The following is an 18319-nucleotide window of genomic DNA, read 5'->3' as shown; positions in this document are numbered from 1 at the left end:
GAGAATGGAGCAGATCCAGTGGGACGAGCTTGATGGTTTAAAGTCACGAGTTGATTATTCTGCTCCGCTACAAGGAGGACTTGCATCAACTCCGAGTAACGGGTATATCCATTCACCCGATATTGTTGCTGCAGGATTACATTTTCAGGATGGAACGTGGAGAGAGTTTTCTCGATCATATCATAATCACTTATTTTTTCTCCACATAACATCATCCTCAAAGTAATTCCGAACATCGCGGAATTAAACTCACTAACACTTTTGTAATCATGGAACCGGAGATGGATCCACTCGTGTTTAGCTTTCGGTAAGATCACCTATTTCTGGTGATCGAACCTCTCTTTTAAAGATTTCCAGAGGTCACAAGGATCCTCTTTCGTAATATATTCATCCTTTAAACCATCATGGATGTGGTGTCGTAAAAATATCATGGCTTTTGTCTTTTTCTCATCTGACACCGTTTTCGAACTATCGATGGTTTCCAAAAGCCCGTTTCCTCTCAGGTGCATCTTTGCACCCACTGCCCAGGTCATATAATTATTTCCCGTAATATCCAGGGCATTAATTTCGAGCTTTGTCAAATTCGACATGATAACTGTATTCATAGAATAATATATAAATATAGTAAAGACGGGAATTTAAATGCATAATTTAAATGCAGAAATTAAAGGCATAAAATAAAAGCATAAACTTAAATTGCAGAAATTTAAATAGCATAAATAAAATCAGGAGGCTTAGCCTACCACATGATCCGAGGAGTCATAGACTACCATATTGATCATTTTTTCAAAGTCCGAGGAGACATGGTCTACCATTTTGACTTTTACTTATTTCAAGGTCCGAGGAGACTTAGTCTACCATTTTTGACCTTTTCATTTTTATTCACGGAGGCAAAGCCTACCACGTGTTTCTCTGATCGTGAAGGCATAGCCTACCATAATGATCAGTCGGGGAAGGCAGTGCCTATCATCCCGAAAAATAAACGGAGAAGGTCCAGTCTCTCACTCCGAAATAATAATAAAATTTAAATAAATTAAATATATTTAAATACATAAATTTAAACATTACTTCGGCTGGTTTAGGAACTTTCGGATTGATAAGTCTCAGTTGGTCAGAGACTCGTGCTGATAACGTGTTGTATAATAAAAGCCGAGAAAATATATTTATAAGTGTTTCTTTTATTATATTAGTAATATATATATTTGTTTGCTTTTGTTTTCTAGCGGAGTGATAGTCACGAGAGAGGAAGTAAAAAGATGAGAGAAACTTAATTCTTATTGTAGTTAATTGTGATTTTCAGGTACACATATTTATAGTACAAGAAGTGTGATAGTCTATCACATCTGGAAAGAGAAGAACACAAGTGTCTAAGAAGAAAGATGACTTAAAAGGAGATGAGGACACTTGTTGATGAATCATCACTTTATAATAGTTTTTACTTTCTTTCAAAGCTGGTACATATTCTCTTATCAATCTAGGCCCAATAAATAATAGGGTTTTCTTTCTCTTCGTTAACACAGGCGTTCTATCGCCGTGCCCGTGACTCTTGGGATCTCAAACCCCGACCAACGCCTCTGTAACGTCTTCAGATTTTGGCTAGAAGATACATTTATCCAAGCATTAACAACGTCCCATCCACTCCTCCTACTCTTTCACATTAACTCGGCATTATCATCCGCCAAGCTAAACCGTTCAAAGTACCTACTATACAAATGTTCCTTCTTGGACAGACGCACTGCAACAAAATCCCAAAGGTCAATCACTATTAAGCAACAATTCTATCAATGCCGAATCCTTACACTCTTCATGCCGATTTGAAGGTTGATTGCTGCTCAATCACCGCCGAGGTCCGCCTTCTCGGAAGGTAACTTCGGAACCATCATATTTTCTTATTTATGACTAATACAAAGCTTACAACTTCGAATCTGTTTATTTGTTCTTCTCAAACAGTCAAGGCTTATCCATAGAACATGCCCAACATGGGAGACTAAATGTGTTCTATATTTTCCTCTTCTCTTATCAGAAAATGTGTTTTATTATCTATTTGAGTTAATTAAGAATGTATGTTTTGTTTGGTTAGATCCCTGAGGAAGCTAGAGAGCTTGAAAAACAACTCAGACAGACTTTGAGAAGGTATTGTCTTACTGTCTATAAACCCAAGATTAGTGTCTATAATTCCCTGAGTTCTTCTATAACAGGCTGGTTCTCACTACAGTTACAAACAATGACCATACTCTACACCAGCCTGGATAGTGAACGTAACTCTTACTATGCCATGTCTCATGGTAATTTTGTCAGGTACCGTGTGGAGTTGACCATTTCAGATGAAACCGAGGAGGCTGTCTTCCGTAGCTTTTGATTCTGAGATGATCAAGCTGACTAACGTCCGCTCATCCGAAGTTGGGCAGGTCATGGTTTGATTACAACTAATCCTCCTATAAGTTAACAAATTTCATCTATTCCGGTGGTAGTTTTTTACAAAGCATTATTTCCCATGTTCAGGGTGGAGGTTTTTCTTAGCAGTAGGATAACATGTTCAGGGTGGAGGTTTTTCTTAGCAGCAGGATAACGAATTCCCACCTTTAATCACTGAGATAATCGGGAATGCTTACACTTTTCAGCTGAAGTTGTATGACTTTAATTTTACATCGAAGCATGAGACCTTAGCGTCAACAGGCCCCAAATCCTGATTTTGGTGTTTATGTAAATTTTTCGTAATTGGAATATACACTAATGCGCTGACTGGTTAAGCGTTTCCAAATCTCTTTAGCAGGGAGGAGGTGATGGGCCCAAAGACAATATGCATGGAGTCAGCTCACTTTCCTCAGCTTCTGCAAATCTAGGTAACAACAATGCGAAGAAGACACCGAGACTTACAGACCCTGCACTGGGGAACCTCCCTGAAGTGGATGGCTTCATATCCCAGAATCCAAAGCTCAAATTGAGCATGCTGCTAAGAAGGTTTATTTTATCATGTTGCTGTCGTTTTTTTTAATCTAATAATGCTTTACGTTATTCCATTTTCAAACTATTGCGTATGTTGGTTTAGTTCTTTGCACTACCAATATAAGATTTTTTTTTTTGATCAAGCACTACTAATATAAGAATATTTCGAAGTATTTACCCTTTAAGACAACCCACCACGGGCAGATGAGTTTACATTAAAATTATTTTATATTAAAGTATATTTTAATTTTATAAACATTTGAAATTTTATTTTAAATTGAATATAATAAATATAAATTGTTTCCTAATTAGATCATATATATTTATTTTGTTAATATTTGACATTTGTTTATAATTCTTACGTGTTTGGATTTTTATTTATTATCAACTATATTTTATGACATTGTACTATTTTATTTTCAGTATCCATTTCAGTTATATATTTTTTAATGCAAGTATGGTTTCTTATGTTGTATTTGCATGAAATTATTATTTCTTATAAACCTAACATATCCTTTGATTATTTTATTCCATTTAATTATGTAATTTATATATGTTTTTTTTAACACCCAAGTAATTTATATATGCTTAACTATGTAAAAACTTAGAAGGGAATGTTTGATGAGATATGAATTATAGGCTTTCATTCAATACAACCAACACAAAAGTTACATAATTGATTCAATATTGATAAAAATAAAGTGAATTTCAGTGAACATTTATATGCGGTTTGGTTCTTGATTTCCATATTATTAATGGTTACATTATATTGAAGTTTTTTTCCGTTTAGTTACAGTTTGGCTCATATTAAATTTTTGATTAAATTATTTGATATGAAGTGGTATGTAAATAAAGTAAAAAAAAAACAAATGTGTTATTAAATAGAGTTCAAATAATTTAACAGTTTAGATCATACTTCGAAGTATCATTTTTATTAGTTTATAAAATACTAATTTAAAAAAATATTTTAAATATCATGAGAAAAAATTTCAACAAATAATTTTGATATTATAGAGTTCACCAAAAGCTATAATAATTAACAAAACATTATCAGTAAAACACTAAGATTAATTGAAATTTCATTCAAAATCTAATTATGCACTAATATATATCCTAAAACATGATTTGCTGTTAAATTAGAAAATACTAATTAATATTTTTGATATTATTGAAACTATTTATATAGTATTTAAACATTAGGTTTAATTATTTTATTAAACTATTATATTTTTATTTATTTAGTTTGGAGGTGGATTAGTTTATTATATAAAAACCTAATTTGTGTAAAAATATTCAAACTTGAAAATTCTTGAAACAATAAATTTTATTAATAGAAACTTCAGATTTTATTTTATTATATATGTCAAAGTAAAAATAAAAAGAAAGAAATATATACCTTTCTGAATCACTTTTGTTAATTTTGTATTGTTACTGTTATTTTTAATTCAAACCAAAAATGTTTATTTAAAAAACAATATGATCTTAGAACTCTGTTTATTACTGTTTGTTAGTTTATAGTATTGATTTTTATTTATAATAGTTATTATAATGCTTCATAAAATTTTAAATATTTTTATATATACTAATCTTTAGTACTTATTCCCGTCCGTAGGGCGGGCCAACCACTAGTTATAAATAAACAAGAAGATTGATGTCAAAAGTTTCGTTGGATTAAAAAATGAAATATAAATTTAAATATTTATGGATCATTATATTCTTTGTTAATTGATTTGGTTAAAATGTTAAGAAAATGAAAAATTTAGGAAAATTAAACAATTTTTATATGTCAAATTTCTAGAATACTTCTTGATGAAATGGTTTAAGATTAAGAGACTTTGTTCTTCTTTATTGATAAAGATACTTACCAGTACCAATGTAGGTATCTAAGATGTTCTGGTGTGGTCTTCTGTCTGCTTCCGTAAGACCTGGAAAAACATTCTTCTGTTTGTCTTAATTCATGTGCTTTCGTAGTCTTAGAGCTCCTAATATGTCTTGCAGTTCAGCTGGGTTTGGTTTCCTCGCACACAGAAAATTGTCCGGACGAGGTTCCCCTTTTGGATGTTAAAAAATATGAATTTAATGAAAACTATATGATATAATGCAAAATATAATTTTCAAAAACCTTGCATTTTTTAAAACAAAATTCAAGGTTTTTGAAATTTCGAATTTTGTTTTAAAAAATGCAAGGTTTTTAAAATTTCGAATTTTGTTTTAAAAAATGCATATTTTATTAATAATAAATTAACTTAATATAGAAAATATGTTTCGAATTTTAACATTAAAATAAAATACAATATAATAATAATTAATTAAAAATGCAAGACTTTCAAAAAAATTATAAGTAAATTAATTTAACTCATGATTTAAATTAATGAAAAATAAGAATTAAAACACATAGGATTTAAAACAACTAATCATAAAATGACAACTTATTATTTTAGTTTAATATTTTCAAAAATGTCAATATTTCCAAAAAATTGTTTATTTCAAAATAACATAGAAATCAATATAAAATAAGGAAACCTAACAAAAGTAAAAGATTATATATATTAACTGAATATATAATAAATTTTTGAATTTTGTTTTAAAAATGCAATGCTTTCAAACAATTATAACTATAAAAATTCAAAACAGGTAATATTGATTGTTATTAATAAATTAACAAAATTTATAACCAATATCAAACAAGGTAATTTAACAAAAGTAAAATATTAATAAAAAATAAACTTAATATAGAAAATATTTTTTGAATTTTAACATTAAAATAAAATACAATATAACAATAATTAATTAAAAATGCAAGACATTCAAAAAATTATAAGTAAATTAATTTAACTCATGATTTTCCAATTTTAGACTATATGCTAATGAAAATCCATGTTATATAAAAGTTGAGGCTATAAGCCGTTGAGAGCGTCCACGTAAGATTTAAAAACACCAATTTTATTCTGACACATCAGCATTTTAGTTTGTTATTTCTAAAAATGTCAATGTTACCAAAATCTTTTATTTCATAATAAAATATAAATTAATTTAAATATAGTAAATATAACCATTAAAAGCGTCCACGTAGGATTTTAAATAGCCCTATATATTTTGACAAATCATTTGTTTTATTATTTTTAAAAAGGTAAATATTTTCGAAAATTGTTCATTTCAAAATAGAACATAAACCAATATCAAATTAGTTAAGGGGAAATTGCCAAAAATATCATTTTCAAAGTACCACTTTTCATGTTTACAGTAATCAATTTTATCCTCATCATTAATGAAGGGTAAAAGACATTTATAACGTTTGAGTTAACTTTGACAAAAAAAAAACATTACGTTAACTAATCTAAATTTAAAACATCAATTCTAAACCCTAACCAATGAAACATCAACTCTAAACCCTAAACCCCGAAACATCAACTCTAAACCCTAAACCCGAAACCTTCAAAGCTAAACCCTAAAACTTCAAATGTAAACCCTAAACCCTAAACCTTAAATCTAAACACTAAATCATCAACTCTAAACCCTAAACCATGAAACATCAACTGTAAACCCTAAACCCCGAAACATCAACTCTAAACCCTAAACCTTAAACTTTCAAATCTAAACCCTAAAACATAAACTCTAAACCCTAAACGTAAACCCTAAACTCTAAATCCTATATTTTCTGAAATTCGAACCCTAAACTCTAAAACCCTAAACCTTCAAATCTAAACCCTAAAACATCAACTCTAAACCGTAAACATAAACCCTAAACCTTTAAACCCTAAACCATCAAATCTAAACCCTAAAACGTCAATTCTAGGATTTTAGGGTTTAGGGTTTAGAGTTGAAGGTTAAGAGTTTAAAGTTGATGTTTTAGGGTTTAGGGTTAATTTTTTAGGGTTTTGGGTTTAGAGTTTTATTTTTAGGGTTTAGGGTTTAGTGTTGATAGTTTAGGGTTATTATTGATGGTTTAGGGTTTAGAATTGAAGTTTAGGGTTTACAGTTGATGTTTTAGGGTTTAGAGTTTAGGGTTTAGAGTTGATGTTTTGGGGTTTAGGGTTTAGAGTTGATGTTTCAGGGTTTAGGGTTTGTATTTAAAAAAATAGGGTTTAGGATTGATGGTTTAGGGTTCGTATTTCAACGAAATTAGGGTTTAGGATTGATCGTTTAGAGTTTAGAGTTGAGTTTTAGGGTTTAGGGTTTGAATTTCGAAATAGTATAATTCGATAAAAATTAAAAAAATTATTTTTTATTTTTTTAGATTTATTTATTTATTTATTATTATATATATAAAGAACAAGAAAATATCAGTCTTTTGCCTCTTAACGAAGAAAGTATTTTTGAAAATGTTTCTTTAGTGATGGTAAAGACGAAAAGAGGTAGTATGAAAGTGATAAACATAAAATTTCCCCTTAATTAAGTTAACAAAAGTAGAACATTATAAATAAGTTAACTTAATATATAAAATATTATTCAAAATTTAACATAAAAATGTAAATACAAAATAATAATTAATTTAAAAATGCAAGACTTTTAACAAATTATAAGTAAATAAATTTAACTCATGATTTATAACTTTTAGGCTATATGATAATGTAAATATTCACATATAACATGTATTATAAATAATTAAAAATGTTCACATAATATTTTTTAAAACACCAAAAATATGCGAAATATCATTTATTTACTATATAAAAGTTGAGACTATAAGTCATTAAAAATATACACGTAGGATTATAAAAGACCAATCAAAATATAAAAAATCATAATTATAGTTTACTATTTTTTAAAATGTTAAAATTTCCAAAACTAATTATTTCAATACAAAATAGAATTCAACATCAAATAAGGCAAACTAATAAATAAATCATTAAAATGGAAATAAATTATATGTATACTAAATATTTGGAAATTTAACAAAAAAAATAACTAAAATAAAATAAAATATAAAGAATACACGATTTTTAACTTGCAAGAAATTTCAAAAGTGTATTTTCAAAAGTGTATTTTTGAAATAAAATTTCAAAAGTATATTTTCAAAATAAATATCAAATGTATTTTCTTTAAAAATATCCAAATCAAAAAATTAACAAGGAACACATAAAAAAATATTGGGTTTAAAATGACTGAAGAATAACATTGAATGAAAATGAAAAACATCCGCGATGAAAAGTAATCATACAAGTCAAAGACAAAATCTAATAGACAAAAAATGCATCACACCAAACAATACGAGATATATTAGAGAATAATTTCAAACTATATGATGAATTCTTATTGAGAAGCTCTCTATTGAGTTATGTCGAAGAAAATATTTAGAGAACAATTTTTATAAGATAGATTTAAAATAAAGAGCATAAGAAATCATGGCAAATAAGTTAGTTAATATTTTAAATAAAATTTATAGCTAACACCAACAATAAATTAGCATGAAAGATAACATAAAAATGATAGAAAAAACAATTAATATGAATTTATCAATATAACTATAATATCTACGTACTATAATCAACAAAGTAAAGACATACAAATTTACAAATTTTGAACATTTAAAAAAAAAGTAAATTATAATATATTGTAATAATCATCAGCATTTAGCAACTATAAAAAAACAATTATCAAAATCATGTAATAGTTTTAAAAGAATCTTAAAAATCTTCATGTAAACTCCAAAACTAACAAATATTAATTATTATACCGGAAAGTAAATTATAATATATTGTAATAGATTATACGATCATACAAGCTTAACTACAATATAAATAATCAACTAAATAAAATAGAAGATAAATTTAATGCTTTAGATTCTCAATATTATTAATTCAATAAATAAAAATGTTAGATAACATTTGTTAAATTCATTATATTTACTTTACTTTCTATATTATCTTACAAAGGCAGTTTAATATTAACTATTCATCAAAATATTTATAATGATTAAATTTTAAATTTAAATATTATACTATCTTATATATATATATATATATATATATATATATATATATATATATATATATATATATATATATATACCAATCACACATTAATTGTAAAGTTTTTAAGACTACAAAGCAAAATTAAATATTATGCATATAGTTCAATCGTTTATGTTATACAAATATAATATATGTAAAATATATGATAAAATATAATTTATTACAAGTTTAAATGCATCAAGCAATTTATATAATATTTTAAAATACAAATTAGTGTTTTTAAAAAATTATGAATATGTTTATAAACATAAATATTACATTTATAAATACAAATAACTAAATAGCTAATAAGAGAGTATAGTTATAATTCAACATAAATAATAAAATCAACAAATCATATTTCAGATAAGAAATTATATAAATGCATTAAATAATTAGTTTTTAAGTTATTATAAACATAAATTAAATTATTAATAAAGATTTGCGCGTAGCGCGAGTATAAAATCTAGAAAACATCATGTACAAATCAATATCAAATAAGGTAAATTTACAAAAATATAAATACTATATTAAGTTAACATAATTTTTAATATTTTTCAAAAATTAAAAAAATAATAACGAAAAGAATAATTTAATTAATTTAAGGGGTTCTTTCAAAAATGATTCAAAATTTTAAGTCAAACACAAAAATAACCTATGCTTTTTTGAAACTTTGTTTTGTCCTATTCACCCTTGAAGTTTTAGTTATTCACGAAAATACCATTATTTATTATTATTTTTTTTGAAAATAAGGCTTTTACCTTATTATCCTCATCTTCACCAAATATTTACAACTTTGCCATTGACATCAATACCTCAACCACCATGAACTACCAAATTGAGAGTGTTAATGCCCCAAAGTTTCGATTTTTTCTCATTCTTTCTCATTTCATATCCACACAAACCACATATCTTACACTTTCTCTCAAAATTCATCAAAAAAACTGAAGATTTTGATTACAAATTATGTAAGGTTCATAAGCTCACGATTCTTGGTGATTAACGAGTAGGTAGTTGTTGTGGTGAAGTTCTGGGTGATTGGAGAAACCACGCAAGTCATCTCACGAGTTCAAGGAATGAAATCGCGAACTACATTTTATTTTTCAGATCTGTTCGACGAAGAAGACTTCTTAAGCGAGAAGACTTCTTTATAAGTCTTCTGGTCAATACATAGGTTAGTTTTGCAATTGACCTTCTGTGTGTTTTTAATAGAAGACTTCCCTAGAAGTCTTGTAACTTTCCTTCGAAATTCCCAGAGAAGTCTTCTCGGATAAACAGGTTACTTTTAAATTTGACCGAAGTTGGTCAGAAATTTGACTTTTTGTAGAAGACTTCTAAGGAAGTCTTCCTGGAGAAAACTTCTACAGAAGTCTTCTGAAAGTCTTCCCTAAGTCTTCCGAAGATGTCTTCTGTAAAGTAGACTTCCTTCGTAAATTTGCAATTGCAAAAATGACCTAAATAGAAGACGACTTCTTTTGAAGTCTTCCGTGGATGACTTCAAAAGAAGTCTTCTACGTAAATCTTTATTAAAATTCAAATGTATCCAAAATTAAAATGAATTTTTAATATCTTCTTACTAATTCATGTTTATTAGTCAATATTGGGACTACTGAGTCCAATTTATAACTTAATTGGTGATAATTATAAAGTTACAAACATTGATGTTTAATAATGTTTCTAGCTAAACGGAGAAGTCTTCTGTAAGTCTTCCTCATAGAAGACTTGTAGAAGACTTCATAAGAAGACTTCCCCGATGATTTTGTTATATTATGTTGATGTTCTGTGTTTGTGTTGTCTTCCTCATAAGATACAATTTTTAACTTCCATGAGATTTAAAATTAATGAGATTTAAAATTTGAACTTTCACTTAAAATTCAATTTTGATCTTTTGTGAATTTGACTAAGGTTTCTTGAGAAGTCTTCTCTCTTAGTTTTAGCAAATTTTACTAAGTTTTTGTGTTGTTGTGTTTTGTTATGTGTAGGTAGAATGATTAAAATATTTTTTGGTATGTTGCATCAATAACTTTAATGAAGTCAAGTACTTTTGGTAAAACATGAATATATTTACCATTCTTTTAATTAACATCTCTTAAAGTTTACAAAATAATTCACAACTAAAATATTACACATACAAATAATAAAAAGACCATAAAGAAAATTATTACACAGCTAGATATTATTCCTCAACATAGATAAGCTTGGACTCCACTTCACATCATCTCTTTGTACTACTTTGGGCAGAAGACTTTGGAAGACTTTCTGAAGACTTCGTGGAAAGTCTTACGAGAGTCTTCCGAAAGTCTTCCGAGAGTCTTCCGAGAGTCTTCCAAGAATTATCCCAGAAGTCTTCCAAAATCTGTCTCAGATCTGAAAAATCTGCATATTCAAAAGCATTCAGATGACTTCAAAATCGAGAAGACTTCAAAATAAATTTTTAGATAATAAACAAAACAGTCACATTAGGTTGGATCTATAATTTTTTAGAATCTAATATATAAAACACACAAAATACATATCCAAAATTTATACCACTTTAGGCAGAAGACTTCGGAAGATTTCCTGAAGACTTCGTGGGAAGTCTTCTAGCATAAAATGCATTAGAAGACTTTCTAAGAAGGCTTCTGAGAAGTCTTCCGAGAGTCTTCTGAGAAGTCTTTCAAAGTCTCTCAGATCTGGAAAAACCTGCAAATTCAAAAACATTCAAATGACTTCAAAACAGAGAAAAACTTCAAAAATGAAATTTTATGCTTACAAAATAAACAAAACAGTCACACTATGTTGAATTTATAGCTTTTTAGAATCTAACATATGAACACACACATAAATTTATATCCAAAATTTAGAGATCTACCTTTGAAAGAGTGAAAGATGAGAATCATGTAATGAAAAACCTGCAAAAAGAAGATAAATTAGTGAGAAGACATAAGAAAGAGTGAGAAATGGATATAAAGTTTGGTGTTTTGATGTTCAAAGAAATTAGAGAGAGGTTGGAGAATTTTAAAGCGAGAAACATTACATTTTTGTTGTAGTCATTTGATAGGAAGAAAGATAATGTGTAAATTTTCTTTATATATGGAGACAAAAATTTAATTTAGGTTAAATATTTTCTACCCAAAAGACTTATGGAAAACTTATGGAAGACTCATGGAAGACTTATGTAAGACTCAGGGAAGACTTATGGAAGGCTTTGATTTAGGCGGGATGTGTCGGAAGACTTCTTTTTAAGTTTTCTGTGAGTCTTCTAGATCCTAAAATCAAATAACTATGCAAAAAAAAAAACCTTTTTAAACTTTAAAAAACTAAGAAAGTGTTTAAATCAAATTGTTAGATAGTTACTAAACATATACAAGTCAATTTTTTTTTTTGACGTCAAACGGCCATTCTATTACTCAAGCTTGAGGTGGTCTAGGTAACCAAACCGGAATAGAACAACCAACAAAATGCAACTCCCTATGGAAAGATCTAGCAGTCTTAGCTAAAAAGTCTGAAAAATGATTGCGCGCTCATGGTACGTGAATGATTTTGAAGTCCGGGAAGCATATATGTAGCGTCTCTATTCTCTCCAATTCTGTCGTAAAACTTGGCCAAGCTTTAGGCTCCTTTATCATTGCAATCAGCTCCTTACAATCTGTCCCAAAGGTTTGACATGGTGAATGTTGAAGCATGTTCTCCATTGCCCACCGTAGTGCTTCTACTTCCGAATGCAAGGCTGATTCGCGCCGAGTGAAATTTCTTGTCCCCATTAGCTGAATGACTCCACCACTGTCCATCCAGACCCATCCACATCCACTAAAAGGGGCAGAGGCTGTCCAAGATTCATCGAGCAAACATATAGCCCCTAAGCTTATGACTTGGGGTTCCTCAGTATTATTATCTTGTACCACTGGTTGCACTGCTTCGTTTGCATCAAACCATGCATTGCATTCGCTTTCTGCATGTCGAACTAAATCTAAAGGATCTTTGTCTATCCCCCTGAAAAGCTTTTCATTCCTAGCCTTCCAAATATACCAGATTATCGAGGGATAAGGATCACTGTCTTGTTGTGGCTCGATGATATTATTCTTCCTCCAGAATAGGTAATCCATATTTGTGTAAACGCTTGATACTGGAAATATAGTTGGGCTTGTTGGATTCAATGATAAAGACCAAACTTGTAGAGCTGGCGGGCATTCGAATATGGCATGGGTTACAGATTCTTTTGAGTAACCACATCTTGGGCAGTAATTTTCACACCGCATATTTCGTCTTGCTAAGTTCCTCGTTACTGCTACATGACCAGTCAACAATTGGCATATAAGATGACATATCTTTTTAGGCGCCTTTAACTTCCAAGCAAAGGCTTGAAGCTTCGTGATACTAGGCTCCAATACTTCCTTCTCTTCTTGTGTCGGTAATAAGTTCTGAGCCACCCAATATCCAGACTTAACCGTATATTGGCCATTCCTTGTGTAGTTCTAGCAGAATGTATCACGACGATGAGTCGAGCTTATGGCCAAACTCCTTATGAGTGGTATGTCAGCACGATTGACATAGTTCTCCAAAAGACTAACATCCCAATCCCTCGACTCCTGGTTAATGAGATCATTGACTCTCATGTTGGGGTGCATAACCGGCTTTAGAGGAATAGCTGGTCTCGCCGGAGTCGTTGGAATCCATGGGTCCTCCCAAACTCTGACTTCATAGCCAGAATGTATCTTCTGTCTGATTCCCAGTAATAACAACTTTCTTGCAGCCGAAGTGCTACTAGCAGAGTGTACTCTTAGTGACGAACTCAATCTATAGTACCTTCCCCTCAATACTCGTGCAACCAGGGAGTCAGGGAATTGAACCAGCCTCCATAGCTGTTTTCCCAATAATGCCAGATTGAACTCATGGATCATACGGAAACCAATACCACCCTCTTCCCTTGGTAAACATACCTTTTCCCATTTTGCCCAGTGTATTCCTCTTTTTGGGGGATTTGAACTCCACCAGAATTGAGCAATTGCACTTGCTAAGTTTTCACATATCTCCAAAGGGAGCAGGAAAGTAGACATAACATAGGTTGGAAGGGCTAGCAGAATAGATTTGATCAACACTTCCTTCCCTCCTTTTGAGAGCCATCTGCCTGTCCATCCATTCACTCGATGCATCAACTTATCTCTGAGAAAAGCAAACAGTTTGCACTTTGAGCCACTTATGTCTTCTGGTATACCTAAGTAACTTCCCATTCCTCCTTCGTTTTGTATTCCAAGTGCATCTTTTATCTCATGTCTAGTAGTTGCATTAACCCGCTTACCAAAATGTAAGGACGATTTATCGAAGTTGATACATTGACCTGATGCTTTACCATATTTTCTGACTATTTTCATTACTTCGTCACATTCACGGGGCTCCACCTTACAGAAGAAAAGGCTATCATCAGCAAAGAGAAGGTGGATACCGACAGACACACGCGTGTGACGCGCATCCCCATTATCTTTCCTTGGGTCTGTGCATGATTAAGAAGGCTAGCGAGCGCTTCCGTGCATAGAATAAAAATGAAAGGAGACAAAGGATCTCCTTGGCGTAGGCCTCTACCAGGTACAATATTTCCTCTTGGTTGTCCATTCATGAGCACCTTGTATTTCACCGATGTAATACACCGCATTATCCAGATGATCCATGTTTCTGAAAAACCCATTTTGCGCATGGCAGCTTCAATAAACGACCATTCCATTCTGTCATATGCTTTGCTCATGTCCGTCTTAATGGCCATCCTCTTACTGCGTCCACTTGGTTTTGTTCTGAGAGCTAGGAACATCTCTTGAGCAATCATATTGTTGTCTGAAATCTGTCTTCCAGCAACAAAAGCTGACTGGGTTTCCGATATCAAGCCTGGTAACACTTTCTTCAATCTCTGGCATAAGAGCTTAGAGATTATCTTGTAGCTGACGTTACACAAGCTAATGGGCCTAAATTGAGCCATTTTAGTAGGCTTAGTTGTCTTCGGGATGAGACAAATATTCGTATCATTTAGTCTGTTCGCCATCGTCCCCTCAAAAAGGAATTTATTAACCATAAGAGTTAAATCCTCCTTTACAATATCCCATAATTTCTGATAAAAAAGCGCAGTCATCACATCTGGTCCTGGGGCCTTTTCTGGATGCATAGCAAACAGTGCTAATTTGACCTCCCATTCAGAGACCGGAGCTGTAAGGTTGTCATTCATTGCCCCAGTTATCGTCGTAGGAACTTGAGCTAGTGCCTCTTCAATGTCCTCCGGGTTAGATGATTCAAAAATCTGCCTAAAATAGCTAGTAGAAATGGCCACTAACTCTTCTTCATCCTCAACTGTATTTCCATTTGCATCTAGAAGCTGTGTGATTTTATTCCTTGCTCTTCTTTGCTTTGTTAAGGCATGAAAGAATTTTGTATTCCTGACCCCTTCTCTTAGCCAAAACACTCGACTCTTCTGCTTCCAGAACATTTCTTCTGCCTTAAGAGCGTCAGAGAGTTCTTTCAACGCTGCTGCGATTTCCTCAGTTGTAGCATTATCATTCGCATACAATCCCTTCACTTTTTCTTTCAGCTCCTCAACTAGTTTTGCCAAGTTAACATTGTGTTGCTTCCTTCATTCCCTCAAAGCTTTTCGGCAGCTATAAATATGTTCTATAATATTCGCATCGGGAGGGAGATCAGGATATTTCCATCCCTCGAGAATGACTTGCCTTAGCTCCTCATTATCCTGCCATCTTTTATCAAACTTGAAATTTTTTGATTTCCTCATTGGCTTTATGAGTATGTCTGCAAGAATCAGACGATGGTCTGATCCCCATAACCTCATATACTTGACATTCTTATGGGGAAACTTCTCATGCCAATCCACATTTTCTACCGCTCTGTCTAAACAACATCGAACTGTCGATCCTCCTGCTCTCTTCCCTACCCATGAGAGCATATGCCCCGTGAAAGGGAACTCTAACATTCCACAATCATTAAGCATCTGCTTAAAAGGAAGGAAAGAGCTATCAGGGCGTTGTCTCCCACCTTCTTTCTCATTGTGACCCGTAATTTCATTAAAGTCCCCTATCATGAACCATGGTCCATTTCTTGTTGTTGAGAAACGCGTAAGACGTTCCCAAACTTGATCTCTCCTTTCTAATACAGGGTCTCCATAAACAAACGTCATATAGACTTTTATTCCATCAATGACTGCCTCAATCTCAATCATACGGTTATTCGAAAATAAAACATTAACTTGAAATTCATCCATAAAAAATAAAGCTAAACCTCCGCTGAGTCCAAGTGGCTCAACAGTAAACAAATGATCAAAACCTAAGTCAGCCTGAATATTTTGCAACAGCAGCCTTCTGTTCTTCGTCTCAGAAAGGAACACAAGTCCTAGGCGATGCTTCTGAGACATCTCCGTAAGGCGTCGAACTGTGAGGTCGTTCCCAATCCCTCGACAGTTCCAACTGATTGTCTTCATAGATGATGTTTCGATGAGTATTTGGAACCCATCAAACCATCACTAGTGGACGAACTACCTCTTGACTTAGGAACATGACGTCTTGACTTAGGGGCATGACGTCTTGACGAACTACCATTCTCACTCGATTTAGCACGTCCTGAATACTTGATTGATCTCATTTGTGGAGATCCCCGACTAAGAAACTCATTCTTTTTACTTTGAAAGCCCGAAGGAGCATTCAATTTAGCACCACTCCTGGCTCCTTTTATACCTTTGTGAGCCTTGTGAGCCGGAGATACATCAGCCAATGAGGAAGATCGCGCCTGTTCTTCCATATCCATGAGATCATCACTCAGAAGATTATCGTCTTGGCCATCACAATCCATCATCCCTCCACCTGTGTCCAATAGTTCCATGTTGTTTAAAGCTCCGATCATTTGTTCATTTTCAGCCTCAACTGATGGACCATTTGGAGAAAACGTCGGAGAAAGAGCTACACTTCTGTCTCGAACAGTGACGTTATCAGCCAGACGTAGTGGGTCATGTGATGGAGTCAGTATGGCACTGGCCAATCTTTTAATACCCTGATTTCCTCCACTCGCTTGCTCCACAGATCGTTGTGTAAGCTCATCCCGAGATGGTGTCAAGTTCTTATCAGATATATGTTCATAAGGAACAACAGCATGAGATTGTGAGCTACCACCTAGAGAATCTGCTACCGTTTTCTCAATCCCGCTATCCTTCACCATTTTCTTTTCACGCCAGGTTTGATCAGCTCGACGATCATATGGTCTGCCACCATAGCGAGAACCTCCATACCGAGACCCTTTAGGGACCTCATCACGTCGTCTTATGATTCTATTAGAATGTGACATATAACGATCAGTAGCTCCACTGTTACCGCTCTGGTATTTATTCTCCTCATAAAACCTTCCTCTGTAGTCATGGTTACGCCTTGCATCAAACTCACGTGATGTTACTTCTCTGTTTCGGTCGTTCTTTAGCTGTGGTTGATGGGAAGACTCTACTTCACGTTTGCATTGCTCACCCAGCAAGGCCTGACGACCATACTTCTCATTAGGTAGCTGTACTCGCGCAAAGACTCCCCCTCGCTCCATAAGAGATTGAGGACGGCTAGTGTTGATCGTAGGACAAGACCCTTTTTCGTGAGACATCAATCCACATATAGTACAATGCTTGAAGAGCATATCATACTTGAATTCAATGGTCACCTCCTCTCCTTCATACTCACCCTTCCTTTTAAACTTTAAAGGACGTCGAGAATCAATGTCTATCAGCATGCGACCCTCCTCAAGCTCCAAAGTATCAACGTGGTCAAGTCTGCCTCCAATACTCCTCAAGTTGTTGACATTCCATAGGTGAAGCGGGATTCCAATTACCCGTACCCAAAAGGGAATGATCCATAGGTAGTCATCGTGCAGAATTGGTTCCCACCTCACCAATACAAACATACAGTAATTGTAGTGAAATGGCCCTTTGCGAAGAACGGACTTAAGATCCTCTTCACATGAAAAATTGAATAAGAATTTTCCATTTCCAAGATAATTCGCTGTGATACGATCAACCATTCCCCACTGAGCTGGCATTGTCTACAACAGTTTCTCAACATTTTGCTTCTTTGCATTAAGAACCTTACCAATCAGAGACATCCGAAACTCCTTTATAACTCCATCCTGATCAGTGAGCCTAATAGGTTCATCATCATCCTCGTAAAGAATTCCTTTACTTTTTAGATCTGCCATATGAGCAGATTTGTCTCGGAACATGGACCCCATACAAAGGTATTCGGGCAAAACAGAGTTACACCCAAACAGAGGCTCCGTTCTCTGTCTTATAATCAGAACACAGATTCTGATATGAGCAAGCTGAGAATACGTCTCAACCCCACCAATCTTTCAATCCAATGACAATAGCCTGATATCTGAGCGAAATAGTTTCCTCGAGCGAGTGTGGAAGCAAAATCTGG

The 18319-nt window shown here is 32.6% G+C and overlaps 1 protein-coding gene across 1 annotated transcript; it reads right to left on the bottom strand.

Moving 5' to 3' along the window:
* Positions 1 to 13354: 13354 nt before the first annotated feature.
* Positions 13355 to 16050, bottom strand: LOC106404232. The gene is made up of 3 exons (XM_013844967.1): positions 15590 to 16050; positions 14500 to 15490; positions 13355 to 14278 (listed from the first exon to the last, which is right to left on the bottom strand). Exons 1-3 carry the CDS (start codon positions 16048 to 16050, stop codon positions 13355 to 13357), a joined length of 2376 nt encoding a protein of 791 aa, XP_013700421.1.
* Positions 16051 to 18319: the final 2269 nt, after the last annotated feature.

The sequence above is a fragment of the Brassica napus genome, chromosome C6 (assembly GCF_020379485.1).
Source record: "Brassica napus cultivar Da-Ae chromosome C6, Da-Ae, whole genome shotgun sequence".
Taxonomy (NCBI): Eukaryota; Viridiplantae; Streptophyta; class Magnoliopsida; order Brassicales; family Brassicaceae; genus Brassica; species Brassica napus.
This window is presented reverse-complemented; position numbering and strand designations above follow the sequence as displayed.

Coding starts and splice junctions, on each gene's coding strand:
- LOC106404232 (XM_013844967.1), bottom strand. CDS start 16,050: ATGACGTTTGTTTATGGAGACCCTGTATTAGAAAGGAGAGATCAAGTT. Junction 15,491..15,589: donor CAGGATAATGAGGAGCTAAG/GCAAGTCATTCT, acceptor GAGGGAATGAAG/GAAGCAACACAATGTTAACT. Junction 14,279..14,499: donor TTACATCGGTGAAATACAAG/GTGCTCATGAAT, acceptor TTCTTCTGTAAG/GTGGAGCCCCGTGAATGTGA.